The following is a 14,698-nucleotide window of genomic DNA, read 5'->3' on the forward strand; positions in this document are numbered from 1 at the left end:
ACACACAGTCACAGACACAGACACACACATGCAAACACACACACACGGGCGCGCGCGCACACACACACACACGCAAACACACACACACACACAAACACACAAACACACACACACACACGTCTCAAAGGGAAGGCTGCCTGTCAAAGAGCAATTATCACTTCAGCTCACCTCTCACTGGTGAGATGTGAGAGAGAGAGAGAGAGAGAGAGAGAGAGAGAGAGAGAGGGAGAGAGAGAGAGAGAGAGAGAGAGAGAGAGGGGGGGGGGAGAGAGAGAGAGAGAGAGAGAGAGAGAGAGAGAGGGAGAGAGAGGGAGAGAGAGAGAGAGAGGCAGTATGTCTAGTGTGACACCTTGTGGTGAAAAGGTATTCTGTGTTGTTGCTCTGCTCCCAGCAGGTGTGTGACTTGTAGTAGCCGACATCAGTCCTGTTACCTTCGCGTTGTCAGGACAGGACAGGGTGAAAAAAGGGACATTCTCACTGCTGCTTGTTCACTTTACGGTGTTTACGAACAATATGTGTTAAGTTACAAAGACAAACGGCTTCTATAGTCTCCACTGTGACAGTCTTCATCAAATAAACATGTCATGTAATTGTACGGCGCTAAATTGTTAATGGGGATCTTAGCGGTTAGGATGTCAGATACTAGGCCATGCAGCCAGCCCGATTGTAGAACACAAGCATTATGTAAACAAACAGTAGCAAGGACAGTGAGATATGTATGTTACGGTAGGCTACATGTGGGAAAACTAGGGTTAGGGTTAGGTGCTAGGGTGCTAGGGTTAAGGTTCTTGTTCAGAACTTCCTACAGCTGAATGAGAGCAAGGGGGAAATCCTCCTCATCGGCAACACCCCCGCCATCACTCAGCTCAGCACCAACATGGGAAGCCTGTCCACCCTTGTCAGACCACATGTCAAGAACCTCGGTGTCATCTTTGACTCCGAGCTCAACCTTAACCGACAAGTGAGCTCCGTCGTGAAGTCATGTTTCTACCAACTACGCATCATAGCCAAGATCAAGTCCTTCCTCACCCCCAGTGACCTGAGGAGGGTCGTCCTCATGCTAATTTCCTCTAGGCTCGACTACTGCAACTCACTCTATGCTGGACTTCCTGATAAGACCATCTACCGCCTGCAGCTAGTCCAAAATGCCGCTGCCAGGCTGATGTCAGGCACTAAAATGAGGGACCACATCTCCCCTGTCCTCATCTCCCTTCACTGGCTCCCAGTAAAGAAGAGAGTGAAGTTCAAGATCTGCACCTTTGTCTACAAAGCTCTCAACAGTCTCGCCCCACCCTACATCAAGGACCTCCTGGACCTGTCTTCCACCTCAAGGCCCAGGCTCAGGTCCGACGCCCAACTCAGCCTGAGGGTCCCCCGCACCAACCTCAAGAGGAAGGGTGGCCGTGCCTTTGCGGTGATGGCACCAACCCTGTGGAACGCGCTCCCTTCCGCCATCAAGTTTGCCCCCACTCTGGACTCCTTTAGAGCCAAGTTAAAAACCCACCTCTTCGTCAATGATGTTCCCTAAGTCTACTCCCTATTTGTTGTGAATTGTATCCCTTGAGACGTTTAAGTCGTCTGTGTCTGATTGCTTTCTGTGTTCCTTGTCCTTGTCTTTATTTCTTCCTTTACGCGGGCTGCGGGCCGATGTAAAAGTTGGATGGGGGGCGCATTATAAATATAATTAACATAACATAACATAGCATAACAAGGTTAGGGATAAGGTTAGGGGTAGGGTTAGGGTTAGGGTTAGACATGCCAGCATGTACCAAGTCACCCTAGCACCTAAACCTAACCCTAGTTTTACCACATGTACCGTATTCCCACATGAACCGTAACATATATATGACTAAGATGACACTCATTTCTAACTTCTCTTGGGGTGTGTTCGTAAACTTGCTCTGGAAATCTAATCAGGGCTCAAGGAATGCCTCTTGTCCAATCAGAACACGCAGCAATGTGCGCCCCGGCGCTATCAGAGGGAATTTACGAACGCACCCTTGATTAGTCTTGGGAGACAGAGGGTCTGTCACCTAGTTAATGTCTACTACGACCTACAGCTTATGATAGCTTAGCTTTATGTTAGGAATAATAAAATCGAGTCATTCGAGTGACAAATATAAGTCAATATCATCACCTCTGATAAGGCGATATGAATCTCGTTTTTTTTTTTTTTCTGTTCTGTTTTTTTCCTGTTTATCGGGCCCTGTCGCTTTCCGTAGCTTTAAGGTGACGTATTGAACACCAACTCCCAGCCTGCTTTGCCGAACCTCTCCGTTCTACTGTAGCTCTACTTTAATCGCTAAGCGTAGCTGGTAGTTGTAGTTCCAACCTTCAGACTCGTTTCCTGGGTAGCCTTCATGACTTCGTGAGGCGGAGAGAGGAGTAGAGATATGACAACATTGGCCAGGTAACTAACTCTCTAATTTTAACTACAGGGATATAGATAGCTGCGTGTGTTTACCGTGTTACGGGCCACTACTACATTACAATGTAACTCTAACATGTGCCTGTTGTTGTGTGTTGCGCTGTCGCATGTCAACACATGTCTCCTCCAGGAGAGAGCTGCAGCCGAGCCTTATTACGAAACTCCTTTTGTTTGTTTGGCTTTTATTATTACACAACAGATCACAGCGATCTAAACAAATCGCGAATCTGTGGGATTCACTGAAATGTAGTCCGGGGGGGGGGGTGTTGACACTTATATAGCCAGGAATATCCTTGTCCTAGACGACTAGTCCAAGCTATATGTTGCTGCCACTACTCACAGTAGCTGCCCTACATTTTTTTTTTTTTTTTTTTTTACATTTTCGGGAACGTGACATGTTTTTATTGTCAGGCCATACAGAGTAATGGCAGCGGATACAGTGATCAGGGGGCCGTTCCACTAAAGTGGATTAGTATATCGGCGATTGAAATAAATCAGGCGATCAGGCAACTCGGGATTGGAATTCAAGCCTCAGGTGATTCCTCGAACGAGGATCAGGCTCGTGTGATGAGTGTTCACAGAACACCGGCTTAGAAATCCTCGATATGGGCGCGTGCACGCAGACATAAAGAGCCCCGAAGAGTCGATCTGTCGAAATGAAGATACTCCACTCTGCAGGGGTCCTACATTTGCGCAGCATTCCGAATTATTGATCTTTATGAAGACGGAAAAATAAGATGTAAAATAGTGCAATACTGCCGCAATTAACAAGGCGAGGGAAATGGTTTGGCAAGAAATTGCTGACCGATTAAATGCGTAGGTCATACTAGCCCCAGTTATTGTTATATGTTCATATTTTAATAAATGAATATTTACTACTGTGGTGATATCAGCAGCAGGCTACAAACCGTCATATCTCCACAATGGCCTAGTGGTATCGACCGCTGCCATAGTATTTATTCGTCATTTTTAGACAGTGGTTCAAATCCCTCTTCGGACATACTTTTTACTGCATTTCGTTGTCTGAATCTAATCTAAAATCTAATCTAAAAAAGTATGTAGGCTATAAAATTATGGTGCAGGCTAATTTACAAGAACTGACACGATTACAATGGTGTTTGAAGCCTTTGCATGAAATCTTCGGTTAAATGTAAAAAAATAAATAAATCACTTAGTCAAGTCTCGAACTCGCAACCTTTGGAACTCTAGCTGGTTGCCTTAACCACTGCGCCAGCCAGACCGCTGTGTCAAAAGCAATGCAAGTTGATAGACATACCTATACACTTTCAAAATACCTATACACTTTCAAAATATCAGGTTATCTATCACACAATCAAACTATCTATCTATCTATCTCGTAAAAAGTGGGAACTAATATTTCCTAAAAGACACTTGATGGAACTGTCGTCCGGGATATAGTTTCCGCCTGTGAGACAATTTTGACGCACGCATTACTTTAGCCAGCCTTTTAGCCTCCTCGCGACCAGGCTAATTATATCTGACTCAGAAGGATATGTTGCATAGCAACCAAACAGCGAATTATTTGAGCCACATTGATGCCACCGAACACAAGCTAACATTATCGCCGATTAGAACTTTATCGAGGATTAGAAGGTAATCCACCTTAGTGGAACGGCCCCCAGGCAACAAACACTGCTGTATAATAATACTGTTGTTTTAACGCGATCGACTGTCCCATATGAACTAGAACCAGGGGGGGGGGGGGGGGGGGGGTGATAAAAACAAAAAACAATCTTATTGTTCTGTGGTCGTGGTATGTATTGCGTGAGTCTGACTATAATAAAGTGAGTCAGTGTAACATTGTTGTACACGTACTGTATTGTGTCAAATGCTGGCGTGATATGACGACATACTCCACATGATGTAATTAACGCAGTAGACCTACTATCCTTATGAAAAGCAACTCATGATTTGGATTGCATCAACAAGTTTCTGTGTGTGTGTGTGTGTGTGTGTGTGTGTGTGTGTGTGTTCTTATGCGTTGCATCACTGTTATTATGATCCATTTTTCCCCTCTCTGTCTCACAGGATTGTGTGAATTTATGGAAAGATGTCAAAGAAAAGGGGCAGGTAGGTTGAAACATCTAACTATAGGCTATTTTCAGACTGCGTCACCATTTTTATATTTAAAAGTGCCTTAATGTTTGGTGTTGTCATGACAAGATTATGTGTCTAGTTTCATTTCAACGCTAGATCCTTCCCTCAATATGGTCAGCAATATGGTGATGGCGTCATATCTTCTCTAAATGTAAAGAGAAGCGCCGGCTTTACTGTTTACACCCATCCAACCCTTTCAACCAAAGAACAGAGGGTCAAAAAGATCCGATTCAATTTAATTATTATTGACAAGAGTAAAAGTACCAAGACAACGAAACACATTTGGCATCTAGCCCGATGGTGCAATAGTGCAAAAGCCATAAAAGATTATGAGATCAAACCAGTCTTGATGGATGTGTGTCTGACCCAGTTCGATGATCTAAATCTAAACCCTCCTGAAGTTCCTCTGTGAAGTCATCATCAGAGGAGAACAAGAGATGGATAGCTTAGGGGGGGGTGGGGGGGAGGGGTTTTCTCTTATCCACTCTGTGTACACACGTCAGTGATAATCCCAATCAGGGAGGCAGCAAGGATGCATGTTGGGACCGATACATCTACCTCAGTTTCTTTATTCGACACCTCCATTAGATTGTCTACATCTCCTCTCTCTCTCCCTCTCCCCCCCTCTCCCTCTCTCTCTCTCTCTCCCCCCTCTCCCTCTCTCTCTCTCTCTCCCTCTCTCTCCCTCTCTCTCTCTCCCCCTCTCTCCCTCTCCCTCTCTCTCTCTCCCCCCCTCTCTCTCTCTCTCTCTCTCTCCCCCTCTCCCTCTCTCTCCCCCTCTCCCTCTCTCTCCCCCCTCTCCCTCCCTCTCTCTCTCTCCCTCTCTCTCTCTCTCCCCCCTCTCCCTCTCTCCCCCCCCCCCCTCTCCCCTCCCTCAGGAAGCGTAGCAGTGGGGAGCTGAGTGAGGGTTCCTCCCTGGTCTCCCCGACCCCCGACCCTAACAACCTGCTGGGCCTGAGGATCCAACACAGCTGGCGGGAAAAGGGCAACCTGACCAAGTGGAAGGGCACGGTGCTGGAGCGCCTGGCGGTCAACACCTTCCTCTACATGGTCAAGTACGACGGCTTCGACTGCGTCTACGGCATCGAGCTGTTCAAGGACGAGCGCGTGTCCAACCTTCAAGTGTTGACGGAGAAAATCGGTGGGTTGTCGACTTTTTTGTGTGTGTTTTTAGACTGTTTTAGACTTTCGCAGCACGATATTCATTCACGATATTCATTCACGATATTCATTCACAATATTCACGATATTCATTCTGTGCTTGTATATGTTTGTTAGATATGTTTTTATATTCACTTTATATTCTTATTTCTGTTGTAAAGCACTTTGAGCTGCATTTCTTGTATGAAAGGTGCTATATACAGTAAATAAAGCTTTATTTACTTACTTACTTACTTACGATCCCTTCAACTTTGTGTGCGTCATTCAACATTTCCAGTAGTTAAAGTGGAGTTTGTACCCTGGAAACAGGGCTGGACTGGCCATCTGGCATACCGGGCATTCGCACGCACGCAGCACCAGACCTCCGTCTCAGTTTCGCGGTAGTTTTGGGCCGAGCCGGCCGGCAACATAAATTTAGTTAGCCTGGATAGTTACTAGATAGATACTGAGAGAGATGGAGCGCAAAAGCACACTAAAACGGAAGGGAGGCTGGGAAAAACTTAGGGAGAAAAACAAGAAGAAACTCGAGGCAGATGCTGCCAAATGTGTAAACATTAGGGACATGTTTGCTGCACCCTCAAGTTTACCACAGCAGCAACAGCAACAGGTTGAAGAGGAGGCTAGCAGGGAGGAGCGGGAGCAGGGTACAGATACAGAGGATAGAGAGGATACAGAAGAAGCGGGGCCGAGTCAGCCTGTAACCGTTGACCCGGTAAGGAAAATATAGGTAGCTGTTAGGGGTGTAACGGATCGCCCCCCACGGTTCGGCACGCATGTGTACCGCGGATCAATTGCAAAATGTAACCAAGTAATAATATTACTTAATATTAGTTAATATCCCTTGTAAATCACAATGTAGAGTTGCCATGAAAAGATAGACGCGACAGTTGCGTGCTTTGTTTTACTCTGAAGCGCAATGATAGGTTGATAATGAAAAAGGAAATCTAGAACAACAAGGCTGCGTTCGTAAATTCGCTCTGGAATCTGATCACTGAGTACACTGGTCTACTTGCACTGGTACCATTGCTTACTGTATGTAGTCGTCTTTGTAGTGGTTTGGGGGAATACTACAGTTTGTCATATGACTGTACAGCACAGTATATAAAACGAGTATATAAGGCAAGTATTTTTGTGCTGGTGGGTGTGGTCCGACCGATTGGGGTGGGCCTGTCTGGGCCAAAAATGCCAGGGCCTAATTTTTGTCCCAGTCCAGCCCTGCCTGGAAACAGTAGACACGTTCACGAAAAATCGCGTTTTAAAAACGGCCTTGAGTCCAAATATCTCGCTCGTCAGTTGTGAAGTTGCAAATTGATTCTTTTCATTTACACCTAAAGCCCCTTTTCACACCCAGCTCCCTGTGAATGACATGACATGACATGACCAGGGTAAATTGCCTAAGCGATCTTCCCTGCAAAATCCGTTGACACATGCCCCTTACCCCCTTACCAAGCTCATGTGTGAAAGGGGTTTAATAAGTGTCACCCTCCGTTTCACCGGCCGTTGGGGCGGCTGTGGTGAAGGAGGTAGAGTCGCCGTCTAATGATCACAAGGTCGGCAGATCAGTGGTTCGAGCCCCGGGTGGCCAAATGTCGAAGTGTCCTTGGGCAAGACACTGAACCCCAAAATTGCTCCCAATGAGCGGGCCGGCCGGCGCCTTGCATGGTAGCTTGCCGCCATTGGTGTGTGAATCAGGGTTTCCGTTAGAAAAAATTGGTGCCGGTCAACGTGTCCGGGAAGATTTCAATGTGTCGGACAAACGGGAGAAATTCCGGTCATCATATTAAAATATAATATAGGTGTTTGTCGCGGTGATTAGCTGTTGTGTAGGCCTATGCCATTTAATGTCTATTTCTCATCCGATACGATTAGATGCAAACTATATAATTAATAATATAGGCTTTCATGATTCGCATGCGCTACTATGGCATAATATGTCCAGGGCTGCACGCGCGCCACACTGGGCAGCCTAGTCACCTTTGCTACTTTGAATTACGACTGTAGGCCACTTTAAGATGTTTATTTCAATTGCATTAATGGTATTTGAGTATGTAATTGGTAATTTTAAGTATGCCTAGTTTAGCTTTTGATGGCTATTTGAACAGACTGCATCGATCGATCAATGAACGGACTCCACATTACGTTAACTGAAGTGTGTTAAATAGTTTCACGACAGTAATGTAAGTTTTCTATATTCTCTTTCCAGTTTTACCCTTTCTATCAATAAAACAACGTCATTTCTATAACCACGTCTCGCTGATTGGGAAGGCATTAAGTCTAGCTGCCTGTCAAATCATACTTACTCGGACTCGGGAGTATGAGAATGGGGAGGATGTATCGGGGGGGATACACACCCGTGGACTATTTCAATTTAGTGGCACAAATTAAACTCTAACACTATAGATAGACTAAATTGAACTAAAATGATGGACACCGACTGAATAACTGAGTGGGGGGAAGACAGGTCTCAAATGTGGAACAATTATAACATTTAATACATAAAGATAAAACATACACAAATATATAACATTGATATCCCTAAACTCAAATGTAGTGTGGTATTGTCAACCTAATCTAATCAATCCTAATCTAATGGTACCAGTAGCCCAGGTTGTCGATAGTAGCGCACGTGGAGATGGACGAATGTAGAGGAGGAAAGTTCAATGGAAACTCCCGGAGTAGAAGAGGTAGCCAGGGGGAGTAGAAGAGGTAGCCAGGGGGAGTAGAAGAGGTAGCCTGGGGGATGTTGTACTCTGAATCTCCCGACTCAGGGCTGGAACGGGCACAGCAGGCTCAATCAATGAACGGGGAGGAGATGGCTAGCGTCCTTTACTAGCCGCATCTCACGGCCCTCGGTGGTCATTCACTGTGCTCTAGCACATCCAAAACACGCAGAACAATAACCTTGACTCCTGTCACTGCAGTGATTTTATTTAGACTAGATCAAACTAAATTAACTGATGAATTTCTCCCTCACAACTACTCCCGAAAGGTACCTTCACTCTCCGCAAACCACAAACTACTACTTGTGAGACAGGGTTGCCAGATGAGTCGGGTTACCGCCGAATGGGCTACTGGGTTTAGCGGTTCTTTAGCGGACTAGTTAGGCTGTAAATTGTCAATCCCATCTGGCAACCCTGCCGCTGTTTGTTCATCGCGTAGGCTAGTCTACACATTAATAATCAAATAAAAAAAATATAGCCTATATATTCGTCTTTTTTAATGTAGAAGGAATCAGAATATGTGACAAATTATTTTTAGCAAATTGTATTCAAATTGTGCTTAGAGGGAATTATTTTCACCGGACATTATGACCGAAGAGGTTTAAATATGTCGGACTTCAACAGATTTTACCGGACAAAGACCGGTAATTACCGGTTAACGGAAACCCAGGTGTGAATGTGTGTGTGTATGGGTGAATGAGAGGCCGTTGTAAAGTGCTTTGGAGCAGCAAAAAAGGCGCTATATAAGTGCAGTCCGTTTACCATTACAGTCAACAACAAGATCAAGAAGCCCCACGATGCGGAGGAGCTGGTGGGGAAGGCGGTGGAGCACCTGTTTGAGAAGGAGGACGGGGAGAAGAACGAGTGGAGGGGCATGGTCCTGTCCCGCGCCCCCGTCATGACCAACTGGTACTACATCACCTACGAGAAGGACCCCGTCCTCTACATGTACCAGCTCTGGGACGACTACAAGGACGGGGACCTGCGCGTCCTCCCTGAAGCAGGTCAGATCCTCGTCTACGTTTTACACTTCGTTAGCCTCATAGCAGCATAATAATAATATGAATGAGGCTTGGATTTCTATAGCGCCTTCCATAAAACCCAAGGACGCTTCACAATTCTAAGGGAATGGTCAGACAGACAAAACAGAAAACAAACAAAACAGTGACTAGGGGCCAAAGGCTATGGTGACCCAAGCCTCCTTGGGTTTTTGAAAGGCGCTATAGAAAGTTAAGTTATTATTATTATTATTATTATTATTAAGGGCTGATTTGAAGGAGTCCAGGGTGGGGGGGGGGGGGCGTTGCGGATCACTATGGGGAGAGAGTTCCAGAGGGTGGGTGCGGCCACGCTGAAGGCTCTGTCCCCAAAGGTCCTTAGGTTGGTGCGGGCCTTTGGGGCTGTAGGTTGGTGCGGGGTGGACAGCAGGCCCATGTCTGCGGACCGCAGGTTCCGGGAAGGGGTATGTTGCCTAAGTCAGGGAACATAATTGCCTAAGTCATATTTTGGCCAAATTGAGATATCTGCCTAACTCTACTCTCCTAACACTGCTGATTCACTGTGCATTATTGCCTACTATGACATCAGCATACTTGTTACATAATCAAAGCTTACTGACAATCACTTTTCATATCATACACAATATTGTTGTCTTCTGTTCCAATTTATGGAATAATATCAAACCCAAGGACGCTTTACAGATTTTACAGACAGAAAGTCAGACAGACAAAAACAGAAAACACAGAGACAGCGACAAAACTAGACTAGGCGCCAATGGCCTTGGTGAACAGATGAGTTTTGAGGGCTGATGTGAAGGTGTCCAGGGCAGGTAGGGGGGTGGGCGTCGCGGATCACTGTGGGGAGAGAGTTCCAAAGGTGGGGTGCTGCCACGTTATAAGGTTGTGTGATGATGTGCTGGCTACTTGAAAGAGGATTAAGCATTTATCTGTTTTGTCTATTTTGTTTGTGGGGAAAAAAATCCATTATGTTTCAAGTGCTGGTTCGATATGGTCGGCTGGGTGCTGAAAAAATATCGAACGCAAAAGCAATTTGAACAATCTTTCTTTCTCTGTCTCCTTCTGTGTCCCCCCCACCACACAGAGAACAAACATCTGCTGCCAGCGGACAGGAAGCCAGGCGAGGAGACAGAGAGCCTTGTGGGTAAGCAGGTGGAGTACGTCACCGACAAGGGCGTGAAGAGGATGGGCCTGGTCATCTACCAGGTCCCCGCCAAACCCTCCGTCTACTACATCAAATACGACGACGACTTCCACATCCACGTCTATGACCTGGTCAAGACCACCTAGACCACCTGCCTCCTCTCGACTCTAGACTCCGCCTCCTGCACACCTGTAACCCAGCCGGCAGTCGGCATGTTTTTTTTATTTTTATAAACCCGCCTCCGATTTCCTCCAATGAGGGATGGAATGCGGCACGGTGTCAGAGGCCAGCTAAAAGTAGGGAAGCCTGGCCTAGTTCCATTTCAGCTTCTAACCGCCTTGGTGGTGTCACAGAGTTGGGGACTAGCTACACTCATCTTACAGCAGGGGCTAGGAGGAGGAGGAGGAGGAGGAGGAGGAGGAGGTAGTATAACGATGTAACTGACATGAACAGAGAGGGTGTTAGGGTAGGGCTTAGGGCCTAGGGGAAGTGTCCAGAAGGTGAAATGGAATCAGACCCTTTGACTTCCCATCATGCATTTTCCTTTAAAAAATAAAAATAAAGGCAAAAACTTTCAACATTTCTTTCATTTGCCTATACCTCTATGCTTTGCCTCTTTTTAAAAACTTTTATTTACCTGTTTTATTTATTTGTTTGTTTGTTTGGTCTGTTTCCCATAGATGTCATCTGTTTGTTGATGACACCTGGGAAGGGACTGAGGAACTATGTGGACAGAGTCAGTGTTGGTTTGCTAAGGAAATAGATACTGTGTTGTTTATGAAAATACCCTTGTTAGGTGTTCAAATGCTTTGCTGTGCAATAATAATAATAATTTGTTATTAAATAGACATTGTAAAAAGATTGACGGGCAGATTTGACTGATGTTTTGAATACTCACATACCCACACCTATAAATAGTTAAATTACCATTTGGGAAGTGAGGTGGTTCAACCATAGTGAGTTACTATGGTTTATGAGTACAGAGAATTCATGATTATTTTAACCAGGCCAAATCTAATGTCGTTGATTTATTCACATTGATTTATTGTACTGAATTAATTTATTTTTTGGGCAGTTAAATTCACTTGTATATCTTAGGTTCTTTAAACCCCTGGGCCTTTAAAACTTCCTTAAACACCAACTATTATTGGTCACTACTGCAAGATATGCTGTTTAGCCATTTTTACTGTTAACCGCACTTATCACGGTTAATATTAAGGCCCCAAACCATTTGGCCATTGTAACCCTAACTGTACGTTGTTATTGTACATATGTTATTAGGCAATTCTGAAAAAAATACTGCAAAGATACTTTGATGTGATTTCCTGTTACTGTTGAATAATGCTTTGAGTTGTCAATGGTGGCAGTTGTTGACTTTGTTCTCTTTGTGTTCGTGTGGGGTTTTTCCTTCATGGTGGTTAAAGCAGCACAATGTATCATCTATGGATTTAACCTTTAACCTTCAACAACATAACAGAATAAGACATAATGTCTGCATAACTCTTTGTTATGGTCACAGTGTTCCCTATCTGTTTAATCCATATTCTTCTTTTGTTCTGAACTTATCAAGACTTTTATTAACTGACAGTTTGGCAGAGGACCATAAGATGACCATAACTATTCTTTTCTTCTGACCCTTTTTTCTTTGAAAATGACTGTCATTGTAGCAATGGTGTTCAGATATTTCAGTACTGTAAAGTACCTGGCGTTGATAGAATATGGTGCTTAACACACTTTGACCGTTCTCCAACTAAGCTAACCTAACTTACATGACTCTAAACCCCCACTAACCTATATTATGCTAGGTATATTTGTGTTATTGTATGTGTCAACCTACACACTCCCGTAAAGCTACAAATGTAGGCCATTTGACATTAAAGTATGACAAAACAAGGACAGGACAAGGACAAGATGGCGCATTGTGAAATGCACATGTCGTTTTTCTCTACCATGGAGATAAACATTGAATGAGAAAGAGAGCTCATTAACAATTCTGAAGAAGTCTCCCTATGTTTGAGTTTTAACCACCGAAGTTCATTTAGGAAAGTGTTGTCTGTGTGGGAGAGACAACACACGTGTATTTAGGTATTTTATTATAGCCTTTTGGGTTTAAAAACGTTGAAATGTCTTCAAGTGCATCACGTCACAACTGATAAACCTATTAGGCCCTCAGTGGTTTTGTGCAACAGATTGATATTTGCAAATTAGTAGTCCAGCATCTTCTCCCCCCTCTAGTATTTAAGTGTGCAGTTTGCAAGCTTACAAGGATATTTTCAAAGAAATATATTTACAATGTTATAGTAAGTGTAACAATGCTGTCATGGATAATGAAAGAGATATTTTTTGCACTAGTAGTGGTTTGTGTGGTTTTGTGTCTGAATGTTTGTTACTTGCTATATTTGGTTTAATTATCTCTTACGAGGATAGTATGTCAACATTTCTTTGCGCAGAATAATCTTGGGAGTCCTAAACAAAGGTTTATTTATTGCATTTTTCAGGGCAATGAAGATGTTAACATACACACACGGCAATTACAAACAAAAAACACATACATGGCACGTCCCACATAGCCGCACCCATACACACCCCTCGCCTCCCTCCCCCTACATATCCCTTAGTCTCTGAGTATCAAGGAACCCAGCTAAATGGCATATTAACTCCTTTGGAAACGTGATTCCGGTCGATTATTCCTCTCCTTTAATAATACCAATTGGTATTGTATTTTAGATCGTTGGAAAGCCTGATTAGTCACCTTTACAACGAGGTACAACTTGTAAGGATCATGCGTTCGTGGAATGAGCAACACAGCTAAACTTGTGGGTAGCGGCCCAGAAAAATCTGCAATATTCTTCTGTTGGTATTCACTCTCGTTTTGAGCTTCAAGTGCTGGCAGGCGTATGCCAGTCACAGGTGTGTGATTGGCACCTAATTGACAGCACTTGTGTGCATGGGTCCTGCAACTTTGTAGAGTTTGTGTGTGCTCCAAGCATAAACATGACACGTTTGTCCCTTCAGGACAAGGCCTGTGGAATAGGGGAAGCTGGTGTTCTGGTACACAGAGTGGCAGCAGCCCTGCTGGTACCATTTCCAAACTTAGGACCAAGTTCCGTGAGACTGGTGAAGTCAAAGACAGACTTGCTTGCGGCAAATCCTGGTTGAGGAATGGGATGCCGTCCCACAGCAGTGTGTGACCAGGCTGGTGACCAGCATGAGGAGGAGGTGCCAAGCTGTTGTGACTGCGTATGGATCTTCCACACGCTACTGAGGTCCCTGACCGTGTAAAATGAATAAAGTGTAAAAATGGCCAATGTGTGTTGTTTTTTTCCTTGTTACTGTGGGAGAGTGCAATCATCCAATCCACCAAGCAACTCAAAACCAGAGTGAATACCAACAGAAGAATATTGCAGGGGACTGGCATATTTTGGGGGGCCGCTACCCACACGTTTAGCTGTGTTGCTCATTCCAAGAATGCATGACCCTTACAAGTTGTACCTCGTTGTAAAGGTGACTAATCAGGCTTTCCAACGATATAAAAGACAACACCAATTGGTATTATTAAAGGGGAGGAATAATCGACCGAAATAACATTTCCGAACTTTCTTTGAGGAGTTAATCAGGAACCCCATAGCACTTTTTATCAACACAGATAAACCTGTTGGATACTCCTTAGGTAAAGGAGGTAATAGGTAGGCTACTCTACTCAGAATGTCTTCATAAGTCAGTACCTGGTCAGTGTGTAACACAGAGCCTAGTCTCGCTCCATCAGCCATGAGACTCTGGTTCCGTGATAGAGACGTGGATCATTGTTTCCAGCGCCCCCTACAGGTACCGAGCGGCCTAGCGCCCCCTACAGGACGAGGTGAGGAGAAAAGGTACTCAGCCTGTTGGCTGGCAGCCAGGTGTTCCCTACAACCGGTCATAACTCACGGGGATCTTCAGGATAACTATCTATGACAGTTTAATAGAATAGCTCTAACTGTTAGACGTTATATTAACTCGAACAGAATGGCCTATGTGGGGGTGTGGACGAGTCACTTGATATCAGACAGGCTATGGTTTTAGCATTGTCTTCTTGCTTTTAGCAATAAGGTTGATATTATTCAACAGGAAG

General features: G+C 44.6%; 1 protein-coding gene across 1 annotated transcript; it reads left to right on the top strand.

Moving 5' to 3' along the window:
• Positions 1-2,347: 2,347 nt before the first annotated feature.
• On the top strand, positions 2,348-12,917 carry LOC308171367 (spindlin-1-like). Its single transcript, XM_080546206.1, has 5 exons — positions 2,348-2,410; positions 4,478-4,519; positions 5,425-5,687; positions 9,198-9,431; positions 10,528-12,917. The coding sequence occupies exons 2-5, from the start codon at positions 4,500-4,502 to the stop codon at positions 10,731-10,733; spliced, it is 723 nt and encodes a 240-aa protein (XP_080402332.1). The 5' UTR covers positions 2,348-2,410; positions 4,478-4,499; the 3' UTR covers positions 10,734-12,917.
• The last annotated feature ends 1,781 nt before the right edge of the window (positions 12,918-14,698 follow it).

The sequence above is a fragment of the Nansenia antarctica genome (genome assembly GCF_963989245.1).
Source record: "Nansenia antarctica genome assembly, chromosome: 16".
Classification (NCBI taxonomy): Eukaryota; Metazoa; Chordata; class Actinopteri; order Argentiniformes; family Microstomatidae; genus Nansenia; species Nansenia antarctica.